Source organism: Sus scrofa, chromosome Y, assembly GCF_054392235.1.
Source record: "Sus scrofa isolate SSC_HxYL_T2T_F1_AM1 chromosome Y, Sscrofa_HxYL_maternal_Yorkshire_Landrace_v2.0, whole genome shotgun sequence".
NCBI lineage: Eukaryota > Metazoa > Chordata > Mammalia > Artiodactyla > Suidae > Sus > Sus scrofa.
This window is the reverse complement of record NC_139402.1, coordinates 10593808-10613250: the sequence shown is the minus strand read 5'-3', so window position 1 is coordinate 10613250 and position 19443 is coordinate 10593808. Positions and strand designations below refer to the sequence as shown.

Genomic DNA, 19443 nt, shown 5'->3' with positions numbered 1-19443 from the left:
TGCAAGTGAGAGTTCAGATGTATTCAGAAAAATAATCCCTTCCTTTTTGGGAGGATATTCTTCAGGAAAATCTACGCACACTGAAAATTGTTTTAAAAAATTATTGAAGGGAATGTGGAAGATTTAGCAATAAAGAGCACAAAAAGTAAAGCCAATAAAAGGGGAAGATTTAAAAAACTAGCATAAACAGCTATAAGTGACCTAGAGGATTACAATATTTTCATATACAGTTTTTATGCTAATGACATTTTATTAAGCCAAATAATTTAAATTTAGTCTTGAAAAAAGGAACTAATAAAGATTTGAGCAAAAATTCTGAGATGATCAAAAAGAACGTGAGAGTAAGAAATATATCTTCATCAATAATATCTAAACTCAGCAGGAAAATAATGCAGAATATTATTTCAAGATAAACTGGTATAGGGAGTAATGAAAGATGAAAATGCTCATTTCCTTGGAAACAAAAACGGAGGGTGAGGATGGGTAAAATAACACTGTTTTTCATTATAGCCTTGAAGAATTCTTAATTTCTAAATTGTGTGCATTAGTTAATTAAAAATATTTCTTACATTACATGCTCCTAAACATTCTTTAATCATCCATGGAAAATTTCTCATCAGCAAAGATAGTATGGATGACATACACAATTGATATTGTATGCTATACTACAATACTATATACCATGCATTGTCGGTATTAGGGACAGGGTGGCGAAGGGAGTGGGGAAGTATTTTTCTTACCTATTGGCATGAGTTTCATAAGTATTCTTGCTCCATCTCTAAGAGGTGGCATATTCAGATTGCTACCTAAATCTGCAACTTGCCAAAGGAAAGAGATATACCTGGGATGTTGTGACATTATCTGGAATATAGAATACAAAAATTATATACCTAAAAATTACGTCAAAATTTCTGTTATTCGAAATTAACCCATATACTTTTCCTAAATAAGTTTTTAATTTATCAATCCCATCTTTTGTAGAGGCCACTTTTTCTACCTGAAATGACCTGCCTTCTCTATCTTTTCACTTTTACAAATCCATCCACTGATCCTTCACAATACAAACTCATTCATTTCTTACGCCTCCTAAGCTACAAGCTACTCTAATTTCTTTGTGATAGCTGTTCTGTTTTGAACACCATGGATTTCATACAGCACTCAAATAAATGCTCTTTATGGAGTTCCCATCATGGCTCATTGGAAATCAATCTGACTAGCATCCATGAGGACACAGGTTCGGTCCCTGGCCTTGTTCAGTGGATTAAGGATCCAGTGTTGTTGTAAGCTGCTGTGTAGGTCGCAGGTGCAGCTTGGATCTGGCATTGCTGTGGCTGTGGTGTAAGTTAGAGGCTACAGCTATGATTCGAACCCTAGCCTGAGAACTTCCGTATGCTGTGGGTGAGGCCCTAAAAAAAAGAAAAACCAACTAAGAAAAGTGCTGTTTATACGAAAGACACTTCACTCTTCAGGGGTAACTTGCTGATTAAATTCCTAATCCAGCTGTTCCAGCAACTCAAATTCTTCTCATGCTGAAGTGGCTGGTGTTATCCCAGCTATGATTCGTAAGGGGGAGGAACAGAGAAAGAGTAAGCAAGGTAAAAGCTGTTGTTTCTTTAAATATGAGAAACATTACTAAGAACTCAAGAAAGAAAGCATACTGTACGTTTCTTTAATGACCATTCCAATGGAAAGACTAACATTTTCTGGAAATATATTTTTTAGTAGCAGTATAGTTCAATTATAATAAAATAATTCTATGCCAGTATATTTCAATATCTACAAAAAGTTTTATTTTAAACTCCAACAACTAAGAAAATTTAAACTCTAACAACTAAGACATCAAGAATTTAATAGTTAACTGTGTATTTATTTGAAATTTGCCCAATCTATGGAACTTGTAAAATTTCTTATGAACAGAACCAATCTACACATTGCTCTTTACCGCCAAAAAAGAGCATGATGCCTTACACAGAGTATCTACTCACCACTCCAGGCAAACAGCGTTCCACTTCTGGATTAGGACCGTCACTATAGCGATGACAAATATTTCCAGGAGATCCAGTTGAGGAATCGGAAGAACTATCAGGGCTGGAAGGCATATTGGAACTTACTTGTGTAAGTTTGGCTGTAATTACCTGAAAATGGCAGGATATATTAATAGCAAGAACAATGGAAAATACTTTCACAAAATATAGAAACTAGATATAACAAAAGCCTAAAAAATATTTCATGCTTTAACTTTACAGATACAATTAAAAAGTTCTAAAGCAGATAACCACTTAGCAGTTTACCTCTTCTGCTATACCGGTATCAAGATCTTATCTGGAAGAAAATGATCAAGATGGCAGAGGTGCTTGCCTTCTCCTACAAACACATTAAAAAAAAACCTCAAAAAACCCTACACATAGAATGATTCACACAGAAAATCTACTGAACACAGGCAGAAGACCTTAAACCTTCAAAAAGGGCAAGAAACCCTCCTCATAACTGGGTAGAACAAAAGAAAAAAAGAGAGAGAGAGAAAAGGAATCAGGATGGGACTAGCATTCCTGAGAGGAAGTTGTGAAAGAGGAAAGGAACCCACACTCTGAGAAGTCACCTAACAGATGCGGAGATCAGCCAAGATGGAGAGACCTCAAAGTCGTGGAGAAAAACACAGCAGCTGAATTGAGAAGGGCAAAGTCGAGGGAGAGCCACATAGACCATCAGCATCACTGCCCCCAGACCCCACAGTCTGAGACAACTGGGCAGGGGCTGGGCAGTGAGACTCAGGCTCCAGAGGACAGTTCCAGAGAAGATGAGGGTTGGGTGTGTGGAGACAGGCTGAGGGGCCAGGGAGCAGTGTGCCAAGGGCTGGGGAGCAGGACCCAGGGGAGGCGGTCTGGGCCCAAAGAAGAAGCAAGGCACCATTGTTGGGGGGGGGGGGTGAGGGGAGGAGGGGTGGAAGCCCCAGCGGAATCTCTTTCCCTGCGCACTCGAGGACTCTCAATCTTTCCATGTGCGTGTGTGGACTCTCAGAGGATGCAGTCTCTGGCACAGACAACAGGTAGTGAGTGAGGCTTCACTTATGCAGGCTGTGGATAACAGGATACCTCTTGTGTGGACTACAGGTGGCTGGGCTAAGGGCAATGGGGGCCTAAGCACAGTGTGGCTTCTCTTGCATGATCTACAGGCTGCAAGGGGAAACCATCTCAGCCATCTCAGACACCAGAAGTGGGGTGGCCCTCCACCAGTAGGGATCTGGGAACCTGTGGCGCCAATCACCTCAAATGACAGCAAACAAGAGCGCCCTATAACTAAGTACCACCTGTTGTGGCTCTCATTCCCCTGGGAAGGCACACAGCTTGCCTCTGCCACCGCCAAATGCTCAGAGTGCCACCTACACCTGGCTGATCACTCTCACTTCCTAGGGCCCTGCAACACCTTCCCAGAGGTCCTTGCCACTGTCAAGGTCCCAGCCTGTGACACCTTCCCAGAGGTCCTTGCCACTGTTAAGGTCCCAGCAATCAGGCACTGGCTACTAGACCTGCTCATTGATGCCATCTCCCTTGAAGCCCCCATAGCAGCCTAAAAATAAGCAGCGAGTGTTCACAGAATACCCAGGAGTGTTCACACACATAAGTTGCCCTCTGAGACTATAATAGTTGCTTTCCCTAAACTCAAAGAATAAGAAAAATATAAGCAAAATGAAGAAGCTCAGGAACAATTCCCAGTTAAAAGAACAGGAGAGTTCACCTGAAGGAGCAAACAACTGAAAAAGACTTCCGCAGTCTTAACAGACACAGAGTTCAGAAAGGAGATAGTGAAAATATCGAAGAAGTTCAGAGCAAATATGAAGGAATTAAGACTAGATATGAACAGCAATCAGATCACTTCAGAAAGGAACTAGAAAATATATGGAGGAGCCAAGAAAAATTAGAAAATCCATTTTCAGAGATGCGACTGAGTTAAAGGCACCAAAGAGCAGAAGGAATAATGCAGAGGAATGAACAGTGACTTGGAAGAGAATAATGGAAAGGACCTGATCAGGACAGCAGACAGAAAATCAAGTGAAAAAACACGAAAGCAATATAAGATCTGTGGATCTAAAGCAGACCAATCTATATACTATAGGGATGCCAGAAGGAGAAGAAAAAGAAACGGGGATTGAAAATATATTTGAAGAAATTATGGCTGAACATTTTCCAAATCTAAAGGAAACAGATATCAAGATACAGGAAGCAAAGAAGACCCCAAACAAGCCCACACCAAAACATATTATGACAAAAATGGCAAAAGTTAGAGAGAGTATTCTAAAGGCAGCAAGAGAAAAACAGAGCTCATTATAAGGGAAGCCCCATAAGGCTATCAGCTGATTTGTTTACGGAAACACTACAGGCTAGAAGAGAGTGGCAAAATATAAGTTCTAAAGAGGAAAAATATGAAGCGTAGACTCTACCCAGCTAGAATATCATCTAGAATATCATTTAAGCTATAAGGAGAAATAATGAATTTCTCCAACAAACAAAAACAAAGAGTACAGCAATACTAAATCCATTCTAAAAGAAATACTGAAAGGGTTCCTCTAAAAAAAAAAAAAGAAGAAGAAGAAGAAACAGGATGGAGGAAATCATGACTGAAAAGCAGTCATTTAAATAAGCCAGTTGACAGATCTAAGAGGAGAAAAAAAAAAAAAAAAAAAAAAAAACAGGACCCCCCCCCCCATATTGCAAAAGCAACAACAAACACAAGGAACAGCAAAAGGACAAACATGAAGATGTTAAAAAAGGACTTCAAAATCATAAAATGTGGGGAAGAAAAGTAAGAAAATCTTTACTTTTTTTTTTTAAATAATGCATTTCAGCCTATATGACTATGAGGCTAAAGCAGTAATCAGATTTTTTATTGATTTTTTCTATTGTTTTTTGAACCTCTATTTTATTGATTTTCTCTCTGATCTTTACAATTTTCCTCTTCTGCTAACTTTAGGTTTTGTGGTTTTGTTTGTTTTTGTTTTGTTTTTTCCTTTTCTAGTTCTTTTAGGAGGTGTATTAAATTGTCTGAGATGTTTCTTCTTTTCTGAGGAAGGCATATTCTGATGTGAACTTCAGAATATGCCTTATACAGGAAGGGGTTAACATACTTGAAAAACAGTGCAAGCACAAATCAAAGGGGTTGATACAGGAAGGGGTTAACCTACTTGAAATACAGTGCAACCACAAATCACAACCAAACACTACATCCACAACAACTAAAAAGAAGAGGACACGAGCAAAAAATAAAAAGAACCCATCCAACAAGCAAAACAAAGGAACAAAGGAGAAACAAAAATCCACTGGAAAACAAGGTTTAAAATGGCAATAAATACATATTTATCCATAATTACCTTAAATGTCAATGGACAGAAAGCTCCAATCAAAAGACATAGAGTGGCAGGTTGGATAAAAAAACAAGTGTCTACATATGCTGTCTCCAAGAGACTCTCCTTAGGGCAAATAACCAAACAAATTGAAAGTGAGGAAAAAGATATTTCATGAAAATGGAGCAGACAGGAAATCAGGAGTTCCAATAGTCACAGCAGACAAAAGAGACTTTAAAACAAAGGCCATAAAGAAACACAAAGGACACTATTTAATGATAAAAGGATCCATCCAAGAAGAGGATATTGCAATCATCCATGTACATGCACCTAATATAGGAGTACCCAGATACACACAACAAATAAAACAGACAGAGAAGGAGAAATTGATGGGAATACAATATATTAGGAGACTCTCACACTCCCCTCACATCAGTGGACAGAGCCTCTAGAAAGAAAATCAATACGGCAACAGAGATCCTAAAGCACACAATAGAGAAGTGAGACTTAACTGTTACTTTCACAACATTACATCCCCCCCAAATCAGAATACACATTCTTTTCAAATGCACATGGAACATTCTCAAGGATTGATCACATACTGGGGCACAAAGCTAACCTGGACAAATTTATCTTTTTTTTTTTTTTTTTTTTTTTTGTCTTTTTGCTGTTTCTTGGGCCACTCCTGCGGCACATGGAGGTTCCCGGGCTAGGGGTCCAATCGGAGCTGTAGCCACCGGCCTACGCCAGAGCCACAGCAATGCGGGATCCGAGCCGCGTCTGCAACCTACACCACAGCTCACGGCAACGCCGGATCGTGAACCCACTGAGCAAGGGCAGGGACCGAACCCGCAACCTCATGGTTCCTAGTCGGATTCGTTAACCACTGCGCCACGACGGGAACTCCACCTCGACAAATTTAAAAGTGTACAAATTATTTCAATTATCTTCTCTGACCACAATGGCATGAAACTAGAAATCAACCACAGGAAAAGAAATGAATTAAAAACTGACAAGGATACTAAAAAAACATGCTGTTAAAAAACCAGTGGGTCAATGAGGAAATCAAAAGGGAAATTAAAAAAATACCTCAAGACAAATTTTAAAGAAAACAATCACTCAAAATCTATGAGATGCCACAAAAGCAGTGCTTACAGGAAAATTCACCTCAGAATATGCCTTCCTCAGAAAAGAAGAAACATCTCAGACAATTTAACCCACCTCCTAAAAGAATTAGAAAAGGAAAAAACAAATCAAAAACAAACAAAACCACAAAACCTAAAGTTAGCAGAAGGAGGAAAATTGTAAAGGTCAGAGAGAAAATCAATAAAATAGAGGTTCAAAAAACAATAGGCAAAAAATCAATAAAACCAAGAGCTGGTTCTTTCAAAGGTTAGCAAAACAGACAAATTTCTGACCAGACTCACCAAGAGGAGAGAAAGAACTCAAATAAACAAAATAAGAAATGAAAAAGGAGAAATCTCAATGGATACTGCAGAAACACACAAAAAATTTTAGAAAATATTCTGAGCAATTATATGCCAACAAATTTGAAAACCTAGAGGAAACGGACAACTTTCTAATTGGACATACAGCCCACCAATACTGAATCAACACATAACAGATCAACTGAAAAGACAGATCACTAGAAATGAAACTGAGTATGTAATAAAAACACTTCCTACAAACAAAAGTTCAGCCCAGATGGCTTCACAGGCCAATTCTACCAAACATACAAAGAGAAATGCATACCCCTTCTTCCTAAACTTTTCCAAAAGGGTGAAGAAGGAACACTCCAAAAGACATTCTGTGAAGCCACCATCACCCTAAAACCAAAACCTGATAAAGACATACACCAACAAACCAAAATTAGAGGCCAATATCTTTGATGAATATAGACACAAAAATTCTCAACAAAATCTTAGCCAACTGAATCCAACAACATATAAAAAAGATCACACACCACAACCAAGTGGGATTCTTCCCAGGTTCAGAAGAATGGTTCAACATACACAAATCAATCAACCTCATACACCACATTAACAAAAGAAAAGCCAAAAACCACATGATCATCTCAATAAATGCAGAAAGAGCATCTGACAAAGTCCAACATCCATTCACGATAAAAACTCTAACCAAAGTGGGTATAGAGGGAACATACCTTAACATAACAAAAACCATTTACAACAAACCCACAGCCAATATAATGCTCAATGGAGAAAAGCTGAAAGCCTTGCCACTAAAATCTCAAACAAGGCAAGGATGCCCACTCTCACCACTTTTATTCAGCATAGCATCAGAAATACTAGTCACAAACAAAAGAAATGAAAGAATCCAATTCAAAGAAGAGATAAAATTGTCACTGTATGCAGATGACACGATACTATGTATAGAAAACCCTAATGATTTCACACAAAAACTGTTCCACCTGATCAATGAAATCAGCAAAGTAGCAGGTTACAAGATTAACATTCAGAAATCAGTTGCATTTCTATGTACCTACAATGAAATATTAGAAGAAGAATATAAATATACAATACCTTTTAAAATCATACCCCCCAAAATTAAATACTTGGGAGTAAACCTGAGTAAGGACATGAAAAACTTATATGCTGAGAATGATAAAACTTTAATCAAGGACATTAAAGAGAATTCAAAGAAATGGAAAGACAATCCATGCTCCTGGGTTGGAAAAATTAATATCCCAAAAATGACCATTCTGCCCAGAGCAATCTACCGATTCAATGCAATCCCTATTAAATTACCCATGACATTTTTCACAGAACCGGAACAAACAATCCAACAATGTATACGGAACCATAAAAAATCCAGAACTGACAAAGCAATCCTGGGGGTGGGGGTGGGGGTGGGGGTGGGGGGGAACAAACAGGAGGCATAACTCTCCCAGACCTCAGAAAATATTGCAAAGCTACAGTAATCAAGGCAGTGTGGTACTGGCACAAAAATGACATACGCACCAATAGAAAAGAACAGAGAATCCAGAAATAAACTCAGACACCTATGGTCAAATAATCTTTGACAAAGGAGGCAAGAATATAAAATGGGAAAATGACAGTCTTTTTAGCAAGTGGTACTGGGAAAATGGGACAGCCACACGAAAATCAGTGGAACTGGAACACACCCTCACATCATGCACAAAAATGCACTCAAATTGCCTTAAAGACTTAAACATAAGTCAGGATACCATCAAAGTCCTAGAAGAGAGCATAGGCAAAACATTCTCTGACTCCAACCTCACAAATATTTTCTCAGGTCAGTCTCCCAAGTCAATATAAATAAAAGAAAAATAAACAATCAGACCTAATTAAACTGAGAAATTTTTTCACTGCAAAGGAAACAATCAAAAAACAAGACAAAACAAAACAGAAAGACAACTTACAAAATAGGAGAAATTACTGTCAAATGATGTAGCTGCAAAAGTTTTATTATCTCAAATATGCAAACAATTTATACAACTCAACAGCAAAAAAGCCAACACCCCCAAATTGGGCAAAAGACCTGAATAGACATTTCTCCAAAGAAAATATACAGACGGCCAAAAAGCACATGAAAAAATGCTCAATATCACGGATTATTAGAGAAATGCCAAGCAAAACTTCTCTGAGGTACCACCTCACACCTGTCAGAATGGCCATCATTAATAAATCCACAAATAACAAATGCTGGAGAGGGTATGGAGAAAAGGGAACCCTCCTACACTGTTCGTTGGAATGTAAATTGGTACAATCATTATGGAAGACAGTACAGACGTACTTCAGAAAACCAAATACGAAACTACCATATGACCCAGCAATTCCACTCCTGACAAAATTCTGTTCAAAAAGATACATTCACTCCTATGTTCATTGTAGCACTATTCACAGTAGCCAAGACATGGGAACAATCTAAATGTCCATTGACAGATAAATGGATTATGATGTGGTACACACATGGAATACTACTCAGCCTTTAAAAAAGAACAAAATAATGCCATTTGCAGCAACATGGATGGAACTAGACTCATACTAAGTGAAGTCTGACAAGAAAGACATATACCATATGTAATCACTTATATCTGGAATCTAACATATGGCACAAATAAGCCTATCTACAGAAAAGAAACAAACTCACAGACTTGGAGAACAGATTTGTGGTTGCCAAGAGGAAGAGAGTGGGATGGACTGGGAGTTTGGGGTTCGTAGATGCAAACTATTGCATTTGAAGTAGATAAGCAATGAGATCCTACTACACAGCACAGGGAACTATATCTAATCACTTGTGATGGAGGATAACCTGAGAAAAAAGAACATGTGTATGTGTATAACTGTGTCACTGCCATACAGCAGAAACAGGCAAAACACTGTGTATATACTACAACAGAAAAATAAAAATCTTAAAAAAAAGCTATTTTATTTGGGGTTATACCAAACAATTACCACTTAAGCATACAATATCAGATGATCAATAAATATTTACTGAACAAATTTTTAAGAAGACCTCAATGTTTAGTTTTGGGAGAACATTTGAAAATTATACATACTTACTGATTTATCTTTTAAGTTTAATTGTCCAATTAGCTTTCTGTCATCTTCAGAATCTATCAGCTCACCACCCACAAAGAGTTCAATTTTTGTATGGGCTACATTTGCTTTAATACGATTGAGAATACATCGACGTACTGAACCAACAGTATCATTGGTATGAGACCATATGTCCAGGTCATCAACCTGTCTGCCATGGTTTGGAAATCGAACTATTAGAGAGAGATGTTTACCACGGAATGCTCTGGAGGGGAAAAAAAACCCACAATCATATTTAGTAGATAGCCAAGATACTGGTCTTGGAATTTAACATTTTTGTACTAAAATCAAGAAGACTGGTCTTATTTTGTTTTTAGGATATTAAAAGTAACAGTTTTATGGTTCTTTATTAACACCATAATTAATCTTTTTTTTCTTTTTGTCTTTTTGACTTTTCTAGGGCCACACCCACAGCATATGGAGGTTCCCAGGCTGGGGGTCTAATCGGAGTTGCAGCCACCAGCCTACAGCAAGGCAGGATCAGAGCCATGTCTGCAACCTATACCACAGCTCACGGCAACACCGGATCCTTAACCACTGAGCAAGGCCAGGGATCGAACCTGCAATCTCATGGTTCCTAGTTGGATTCGTTAATCACTGAGCCATGACAGGGACTCCCATAATTAATCCTAAAAACATAATTTTACTCCATTATTGTTCATCTTTGCCACAATGGCAGAACAAAAACTTCCTACTTTCAAAAAACTGTAACAACACAAACATGAACAATCCATCAGTTAATTTTAAACTATAAAAAATAAAAACTCAATTCACCAAGAGTATTTTCAAACAAGGAAGAGATAAGCTTTTTAGCTTCAGAGTGTCAAAAAATGTGAAAATGCATGTTTCTACTAAAAAATTTTAAAAGTTATTTTTCTTCCCCCAGCCATATCCATGGTATGCTGCAATTCCCAAGCCACATATCAAACGCATACCACATCAATGACAATGCTGGATACTTAACTGTTAGGCTGACAGGCAACTCCAAAAGGTCTTTCAAACCAAAATTCACTCCAAAATATTTCTCTTCTCACAGGTAAGATTCAAAATAAAAATCACATTAAAGTGACAATTTTACATTTTTCACTTTAAAAACTGATCAATTTCTTTCTTTTTTTTTTTTTTTTAATGTGGGAGTTACTGTTGTGGCTGAGCTGGTTAAGGATGCATCTAGTTATTTATGAGGTTATGGATTTGATCCCTGGCCCCACCCAGTGGGCTAAGGATCTGACGTTGCAGCAAGCTGCTTGCTGCTCAGGTTGCACATGTGGCTCAAATCCTACATTGCTGTGGCTGTGACAGCAGCTGCTGCTGTAATTCAACTCTTGGCCTGGGAACTTCTATGTGCTGCCAGGTGCAGCCCTAAAAAATAAAAAAATCTGATGGTATTTATTCTTTATAAACTTTCTCAAAATAAGAAGTGCTGTTTAAATTATTACTAAGTAATTTAGTTGTTGTTGATTTATCTCATTTATAGTGCATATTTATAATTTATATGTAATTTACGTTAAAAAAATCATTTAGAAGTATTCTTTGTCACATTTAGCAAATAAGAGCTTTAAGCTATTTTAATGTAAACAAATACATCAAAATAAAAACTCATCAACCCTAAAATACCACTGCCATATTTAACAGATCATAATAGCTCAAAGCAGGACACTAATATACAACTTAAAACATTCTGTTTTTTTTTTTTAATTATCTGTAAGATGCAAATATTTTTTTAAAAGGCAGAATGGGAGTTCCCATTGTGGCTCAGCTTGTTACGAGCCTGACTAGTATCCAATCTCTGGCCTCACTAGTGGGTTAAGCATCCAGCACTGCCAAAAGCTGTGGATAGGTCGCAGATGTGGCTCAAATCTGGTACGGTTGTGACATAGGGCAACAGCTGCAGCTCTGATTCAACTCTTAGCCAGGAACTTCCATATGCTGCATGTGCAGCTCTAGAAAGACCAAAAGGGGGGGGGGGAGGGAGCAGGACAATAAAATCTGGATAAAACATTTCTTTATGCTCCTTTTAATCTATACATCATAACTTTCCCAATTAACTGGCTTAAAAAAATAATTACAAGTTAACACTAGAAGATTAGTTCCCTACAAACCTTGACATAGGTAGAATGGTTCTCTCCTCATGATAATCACTATCACATTCATTTATGTATTCCCTTAAAACAGTTAATACTCGAACCATTCGAATGGCTTCCTGTCTTGCACAATTTGTACTATCTTTGTCACCATCCAAAATACACAATGTATCATATGAAGCTTTCAAACGATCAAAGCAAGACTGAATGAAGTCCTCATGGATAACCACCTATAATAACAGGTCAATAAAGACAGTTTAAACTGCTTTGAAATTTAAATCCAAATGACATTAATCCAATTAAAGACAGTAAAACTTCAACTTCTAGGTTATTTTTAACCACATATATGCAATCAATAACAAAACACAAAAGGAAGCTGATTATAAGAAAATAAACAAATGTAAATGAATTATTTTTCTTCAAAAATCTCTGAACCAAGTATCAAATAGATAAAAATTTCAGCTATCTCAGCATATAATAATAATTACATCAAAAATAATCCTAATCACCTAAAGAAAATTACCAAGGAAATATTCAGTTAGCATTTTATAAGCATTAAATATTTAAATATTTTTATAAGAACTAAAAATTAATTTCTATTTTAAAATTAATTCTAAGTTTAAAAAGATTCTACTAAATCTAATATTACTTTCCAACCTAACTGCAGTAGAAGTTTTTATGTACTTCAGTCCTTACCTGATTGACCTGTAACCTGGGACCAAGGTTTGTATATATCTCTTTAAGGAGATCTATAGCTCTGCTAGCAATGTCATCATTGCTCTGCATTACAACCTAGATCCAAAATTAAAAGTATTAGCAACATACAAGATATACTCTAATTTAGCACTTAAATTCAAATTTTATTTTCAATTTTTATAATACAGTATTCAATAATTTAAGACTAAATTGATTTTGATACGCAAATCAAGTAAAATTAAGTAACAAAATTAATTAAACAGAATACTAAGGATTAATACATACTGAGTTTTTTCAATAGGGTAACTTACTTAAACATGAAAATAATAAATTATACTTTAATCAATATTACTTAATTTTGCAATCTGGTGGCCAAGTTGTGAAACTTTCAAGGAAGAAATCAAGCATGCTAAAAATTTACAAGGAAAAGCATAATAAGCAATTTCTGCCCATCTTTGTCACTTACTTAATCAGAAGTTTCACCATATATTTAGAATGCTGGAGTTCCCACTGTAGTGGAACTGGGATCAGCAGCATCTCTGCGGTGCCGGGAAATAGTTCAATCCCTAGCCTGGCACAGTGAGTCAAAGGATCCAGTGTTGCTGCAGTTGCAGTATAGGTCACAACTGTGGCTCGGATCTGATCCTGGCCTGGAAACTCCATATGCCTCGGGGTGGCCAAAAGAGAAAGGGGGAAGAAAAAAAAAAAAAAAAAAAGAATCCTCTGGCTATCAGGGTGTTTCAAGGCTGACCCTTTGAGAATTCCATAGAGGAAAAGAAAGAATGGGGGCGACTAAGCAGAGAAAAAGTACTAGTCTTAATAAAAGGCCGAACAAACACCTTAGTTTATCTATGGTTTAGAAACACCACCAAAAACCCCACATCCAAAATACAAGAAAAGCTGAAATCTAACAATAAAATAGGTTAATTCTTAGAGATGTCAACAATATTTATGTATCAAGGTGCAAAAGGCCTTAAGTACAATACAGCAATTTACTCTCAGGAATTTAAATATATCACATATATATATACATATATAATACATAAATAAAAGTTTCTATAAAGGTATTGATTCATAACTCCTTCTAACTAATAGTCCTCCCTTCTGTCCATCATTTATTTGAGCATTAAATGTACAATAACCCCCAAGATGTAACTTGTAAGTAAGGTAGATAATAACCTTCCAGAGGGAAGGTAAAAGATGTGCAGATAAACAATGATTAGAATACTTGCATATATACATGAAAAATTCTAAGTACAGTAGATCTGTCAGTGGCAGATAGAGGGGTTGGGGGGAGAAAGAGAGAGGTGGGGGTTGGGGAGGGAAAATGAATCCAAATAAAAGTGATATAAGAAGCTGAAGATGAACAATTAACCACCCATGCCCCCATCTAACTCCCCAATTCCTAGGCCAAGTTTCAGAGCAGGATAAAAACTGTAACTTATAAGCAAAATTATAACTCCTTAACCATTTTTTAGAAATCACCTCATGCACAATGTTTGCAAACAGATGATCCTACTTCTCACTTACCCTCCAAAGGTAGTCTAATCCAATTAGTTCCAAATCATCCATCATATAGGTTCTTCTTTTTGCTACCAGTTTCCCTTCTCTACAGTTAACAGCTTTGAAGAATCGTTCAAAACATTTCATTCCATTTTCAGTTAACAGGAAAGGATCAAGCTGAAGCACATTACTTTCAAAAAAATCCTTATTAATATCAGGATCTAAGTCTGGTTCATCCCCCATTAACTTGGAATACCACTTAAAACAGGCTTCACGATCACAAAGGTAAACTGCATTCTCTGCTAAGCATTTCCATATTTGTTTTGCCTGAGGAGCACAGAGCCAGAGTTGGCCATCCTTCAATAAAAATCTTGAAAAAATTTAAGAAATCAGAATTAGGCCTATATAATTTTATTTTCAAACAATTTATTTTAATATATCCGAAAATTTCATTTAGCACAATCATCTGGATTACAGCTTAAAAGATGTTCTTTCAAAAGAGCTCAATTCTCATCCATATGTTTATCAGTAAAAAAAAAAAAAAAAAAAAAGATATTATTTCATTAACTTAACAAGCATATATTTACGGAGCATCTACAGAGCTCCAGGAAATCTGCTAGAATATTTGACCAAAATATAAAAGCTTACTCTTAGCTGTCAAGAAGTTCAGACTTTGACACTAGATCCTGATTTAGCTCCCTGCTTATGCGGCTTCACTGAAAAATGAGCTATTACATCAGGTGACTTTCAGAGATAAGCAAATGTTGAAATAAAATAAAGATCCTCAAAAAATTTTAATTTATGAAAATATTATACTCCATACCTGGTCTCTAAGCAAAGTAACCTACTAAGTTAGATGTAATTCTGTGTCAGTAACCATTAGTATGTTTATCACTATTTAAGATGTTCTCTGGTGTTTTTCATAGCTATGTGACTCTTGCCCATTAAAATAAGACTGCAGTGGGAGTTCCTGTCATGGCTCAGGGGTAATGAATTCAACTAGTATCCATGAGGACACAGGTTCAATCCCTGACCTTACTCAGTGGGTTAAAGGGCTGTGAGCTATGGCTTGGCTCAGATCCCTCATTGCTGTGGCTGTGATGTAGGCTGGCAGCTGCAGCCCTGATTCAAACCCTTAGCCTGGGAACTTCACTATGCTGCATATGCAACCCTTAAAAAAGAAAAAAAAAAAAAGACTACAAGGAGCTGATGATTCTGCTTCAAGCAGTCTCTTCCTTCAGTTAAATTCTGGTTTCTTTTACCTCTCTATCTACTCCGTGTGTTATTTCTATGAACATCAATGAATAAAAAGAGAAGCTGATTAATCTGAATATAATTTTACATCTAATTCTTAGTTAACCAGTGATGACTTCATATTCAATATTGTATGGTCATTTAATGTCCATACTATTCATTTAATGTTAGTGGCTTTCTTCTTCTGGGTCTTAATTATAGATACAGGTTTTTGATAGCTACATAGTGGTACGTCTGAGTGTCAAATATCCAGTTTTCAATTCTACCTATTCCCTCACATTTACAAATAAGCAACATGAGGTCCAGAATAATAGAACACATTTTCCAAACTAAGGCTCTAGCATAAGTCTGAAAAATCACTGATGTCATAGAAATATCAGAGCCTTTAAAGTGAGACACACTAAGGTGAGTACTCTAGTTTCATAACCTGACTCTGATTTCAAACAAGTTAATACCCTAAACGGACTCTCAAAGTGTCTCGAAGAGTTTCCATGAGAACTAGCCATTAGTGCAAAGAAAAACACATGAAGTATTAACTCTTAGATCATTTTTCCTTGAGTGAATTATACTACTACATATTTACATAGTAGGAAAAGTTCTAATAATACTTTTTAATATAGTAGGTAAATTCTAAAGCATTTTTCCCATTTCAGTAAACCTAAGGGTTACGGTACACTATCACTAATAACTGTGGCCCACAGAGTGAAGAAGTTTCATTATGAGTGGCAACTTTATTTTTTCCTGGATGGTTAAAAAGAGTGGAGAGCACCATAAATCAATGTTATGTTTAGATGACTAGATTTCTTCCTAAGTTGAAATGTGTGAACAGTTGCATTTGGAGAGATCAAACTTACAGATTATAAAATTCCTTTTTTTTCCTTAAGAGCTACACTTGTGACACACAGAGGTTCCCAGGCTAGGGGTCAAACTGGAGCTGGAGCTACAGGCCTACACCACAGCCACATCAATGTGAGATCCAAGCTGTGTCTGCAGCTCGCTGCAACCCAGCCAGAGACTGAACCTGCATCCTCATGGATACCAGTCCGGTTTGTTAACCACGGAGCAACAATGGGAACTCCCCAGATTATAAAATTTTTAAAGGTAATTACGGATTGATTTAAAACATAGATTACATGTTAATATAAACATAGAAAATGTTATGTTACTTTTTCGGCAATGGTTCGTATGTGGAAGATGTTCAGTTCCAGGGTGAAATGGCCACGTAAGATAAGACTTGGCTATGAAAAACATTAACACTGTATTCCTTATGTGTGCCTTAAAGAGAACAGTACTAATTTTGAAAACTAACCTGAGGAAGTTAAGCCGTTCTTGAACTTCTTGAACATGACTATATCTACTTCCAAGCCTCACAGTTTGTGGGTCATAGCCTTCATGGTCTGCAAGTTAACAAAAGCTTTCCATTATTCACATATATATCATCATCACTGTTGACTTTAACCAAAAGAAATTAAGAAGCCAGTAATTATTTATCATTAACAGGCAACTTGTAATAGTGCTATTTAAATATATCTAATTTTCCCCACAAAAATAAACACTTGCTTTCACATGCTGAAAATGAGATATGCTTAATGTGCTATCAAAACTAATTTTCAGTACAGCATTGGTGGTATAGAGCTGCCTTCCAAAAATACTTTTTCAGCATAGTCCCCCTTCTAGTCTTCAAATATATTGAAGTAATTTTGTGAGTAAAGTCTGTGACTTTTCCCCCTTCACTATTACTTCTGTTATAATAATACCTGTCACTGTAGTATTTCAGCATACTCAATAACAGTAAGAGCATTAATAGAAAATCAAAATGTCATAAGTTGTTACTGCATTTGATAAAGTTATGACACAATTACCTCAATCAGCAAACTATAAATCTGCTGGATATTAAAAAAAAAAACACAAAAACAAAATACCGCACCCTCACATTATGACTATGAATACATGTGTTGGTAACCTGGGCTATAATAGATTAAAAATTCTTTATTTTTTAAACACAAACCTAGTAAGTACTTTGGACTTAACATTATCAACATCATATGCTAAGAGAAAATTTTTCAAGGGTCTGTCAATAAGCAAGCTAAGGAAAAAGTTAAAAGCATGTATTTTCCTAGAAGTACTATTGATAGTGTTGTGCATGAGATGCTTCCTTCAAAAAGGCAGATCTCAATTAAAATGGGAGTTTACAGCAGAAAGGCTATCTTAAAAATTTCTCATAAGGTTGCTTATGTCAATTTCAAGCAAACTAAAGTCAGAAAAGAAACAGAAAGACTGGATAAAGCCCTCTTCTTGAAAATGACTAAATTGGTTTGGGGGAAATAGAAGACAGTGGAAAGAAATGCCTCAGATAGAGCTGTCAGTCACTCAGGACATTAATTTCAAAACTTTGAAGCCAAGTTAAAGAGGATTTGAAATTACAGAATTCCTCTTCAGCAATAAATAATGACATTTCTCAATTATGCACCACTTGGAACTTTTAATATCATCAGCACTGATGCCAAAGAATCCCAACTGTGTTCTTTTTGCAATTGCTAAAGGCAATCTAAATCATCAAAATGGCAAGATTCTACATAACAAAAAAACCTGAATTAGAAGTAAAATGCTGACTTGCTATAAAAGATGGAAGATAAAGAATGTTTAGAGATATACCTGGATTAGATTTGGAAAAGGAGGCCCAATATATTAGGCCCACTTTACATACTTCTACATTCACGAGCATCTACTAGTAGTGCTAAAATATTATTTCCTCAAAAGTCATCAACTGCCCAAGCCTTAGGACTAAAAGATGGCAGAAAAATTTTTCTACTGCTTAAAGTTTTCTGGTATATTGTCAAGAATGCTGATCTTGAAACACCTGACTAAACTCTGGACTGCCATTTTCACTGTTTTGTTTAATCCCTGAAGACCTCTGCCTAAAAACTTTTGTGTGTGTGTGCTTAGTTGGCAGGACTTGAGTGTGTGTGGCAGGGAAAGGAAACACACACAAGGGACGAAGCATGGTATAACCTTCTCTTCTGATGTAATTTCATGTGGAAAAATAACACAAGAAATTATTCATGCCCTTGTGTTACCAGTATCTCTATTTACACGTTATATCAATTTGTTAACCATTTGAAGATAAAGTTGATCACTTTTACTCATTAAAACTATGATTATTTCCCAATAACAAGGACACAAAGACCTTTACCTGACCCCAGCACATAGTCAAATTTCAGAAACTGTCCCTATAACAACCTTTATTCTTCCCTTTTTCCTAATCCAGAATCAAATCTAGACTCAGAAATCGTCTGCATTTGATTCTTTTAACTTAGAATTTCCTCGGTTCTTTGGGCTGTGTGTTCGTGTGTGTGTGTGTGTGTGTGTGTGTGTGTGTGTGTGTGTGTGTGTGTTTAACTTATTTTAAAGAATAAAGCTACTTGTATGGTGCCATTCAGTTTGGGTTGGCATCATGTTTCCTCTAAATCTAGTTATATTCAGGCTATATATATTTGGCAATATATACTACAAAAGTAATGCTGAATTCTGGAGTTCCTGCAGTGGTGCAATGGGATTGGTGGTATCTCTACAGCGATGGAATGCAGATTCAATTCCTGGCTTTGCACAGTGGGTTAAAAGATCTGGTGTTGCTGCAGCTGTGGCAAAGGCCACCACTGTGGGTCAGATATGGTCCCTAGCCCAGGTACTTCCACATGCTGCAGGACAGCCAAAAAAGAAAAAAATAAAAGAAATAAAATAATGCTAAATCCCTATGCATCATTATAAGAAGCCAAGATGTCAGTTTATCCAAATATTGCTTAGTTAAGGTTTTTCTACCAACTTTCTCCACTAAATAGTTACTATTTTTCTCTTTACAATTAATAATTTATGGGTCAACACTTTGATATCATATCAGTATTCTGGTCCTCATTAAACTTTCCACTTAATAGTTTTATCATCCACTACTTTCCGATAAATTTTTAGTTGACATTCTCATCCTTTTATT

At 36.5% G+C, this 19443-nt stretch overlaps 1 protein-coding gene across 4 annotated transcripts in view; it reads right to left on the bottom strand.

Moving 5' to 3' along the window:
• The window catches only part of LOC100625207 (ubiquitin carboxyl-terminal hydrolase 9X), a 176986-nt gene that overhangs the window by 72090 nt on the left and 85453 nt on the right, over positions 1-19443 (bottom strand). For all 4 annotated transcript variants that reach the window (XR_014836125.1, XR_014836124.1, XM_021080952.2 and 1 more), the window contains exons 15-21: positions 16765-16852; positions 14229-14571; positions 12699-12794; positions 12021-12232; positions 9883-10123; positions 1986-2135; positions 741-861 (exon numbers count right to left, since the gene is read on the bottom strand). Coding sequence is in view for 2 of the 4 variants with exons in the window: in XM_021080952.2 (XP_020936611.1) it covers positions 741-861; positions 1986-2135; positions 9883-10123; positions 12021-12232; positions 12699-12794; positions 14229-14571; positions 16765-16852 (1251 nt within the window). In the remaining 2 variants the exon portion in view is untranslated. The remainder of the gene's footprint in view (positions 1-740; positions 862-1985; positions 2136-9882; positions 10124-12020; positions 12233-12698; positions 12795-14228; positions 14572-16764; positions 16853-19443) is intronic.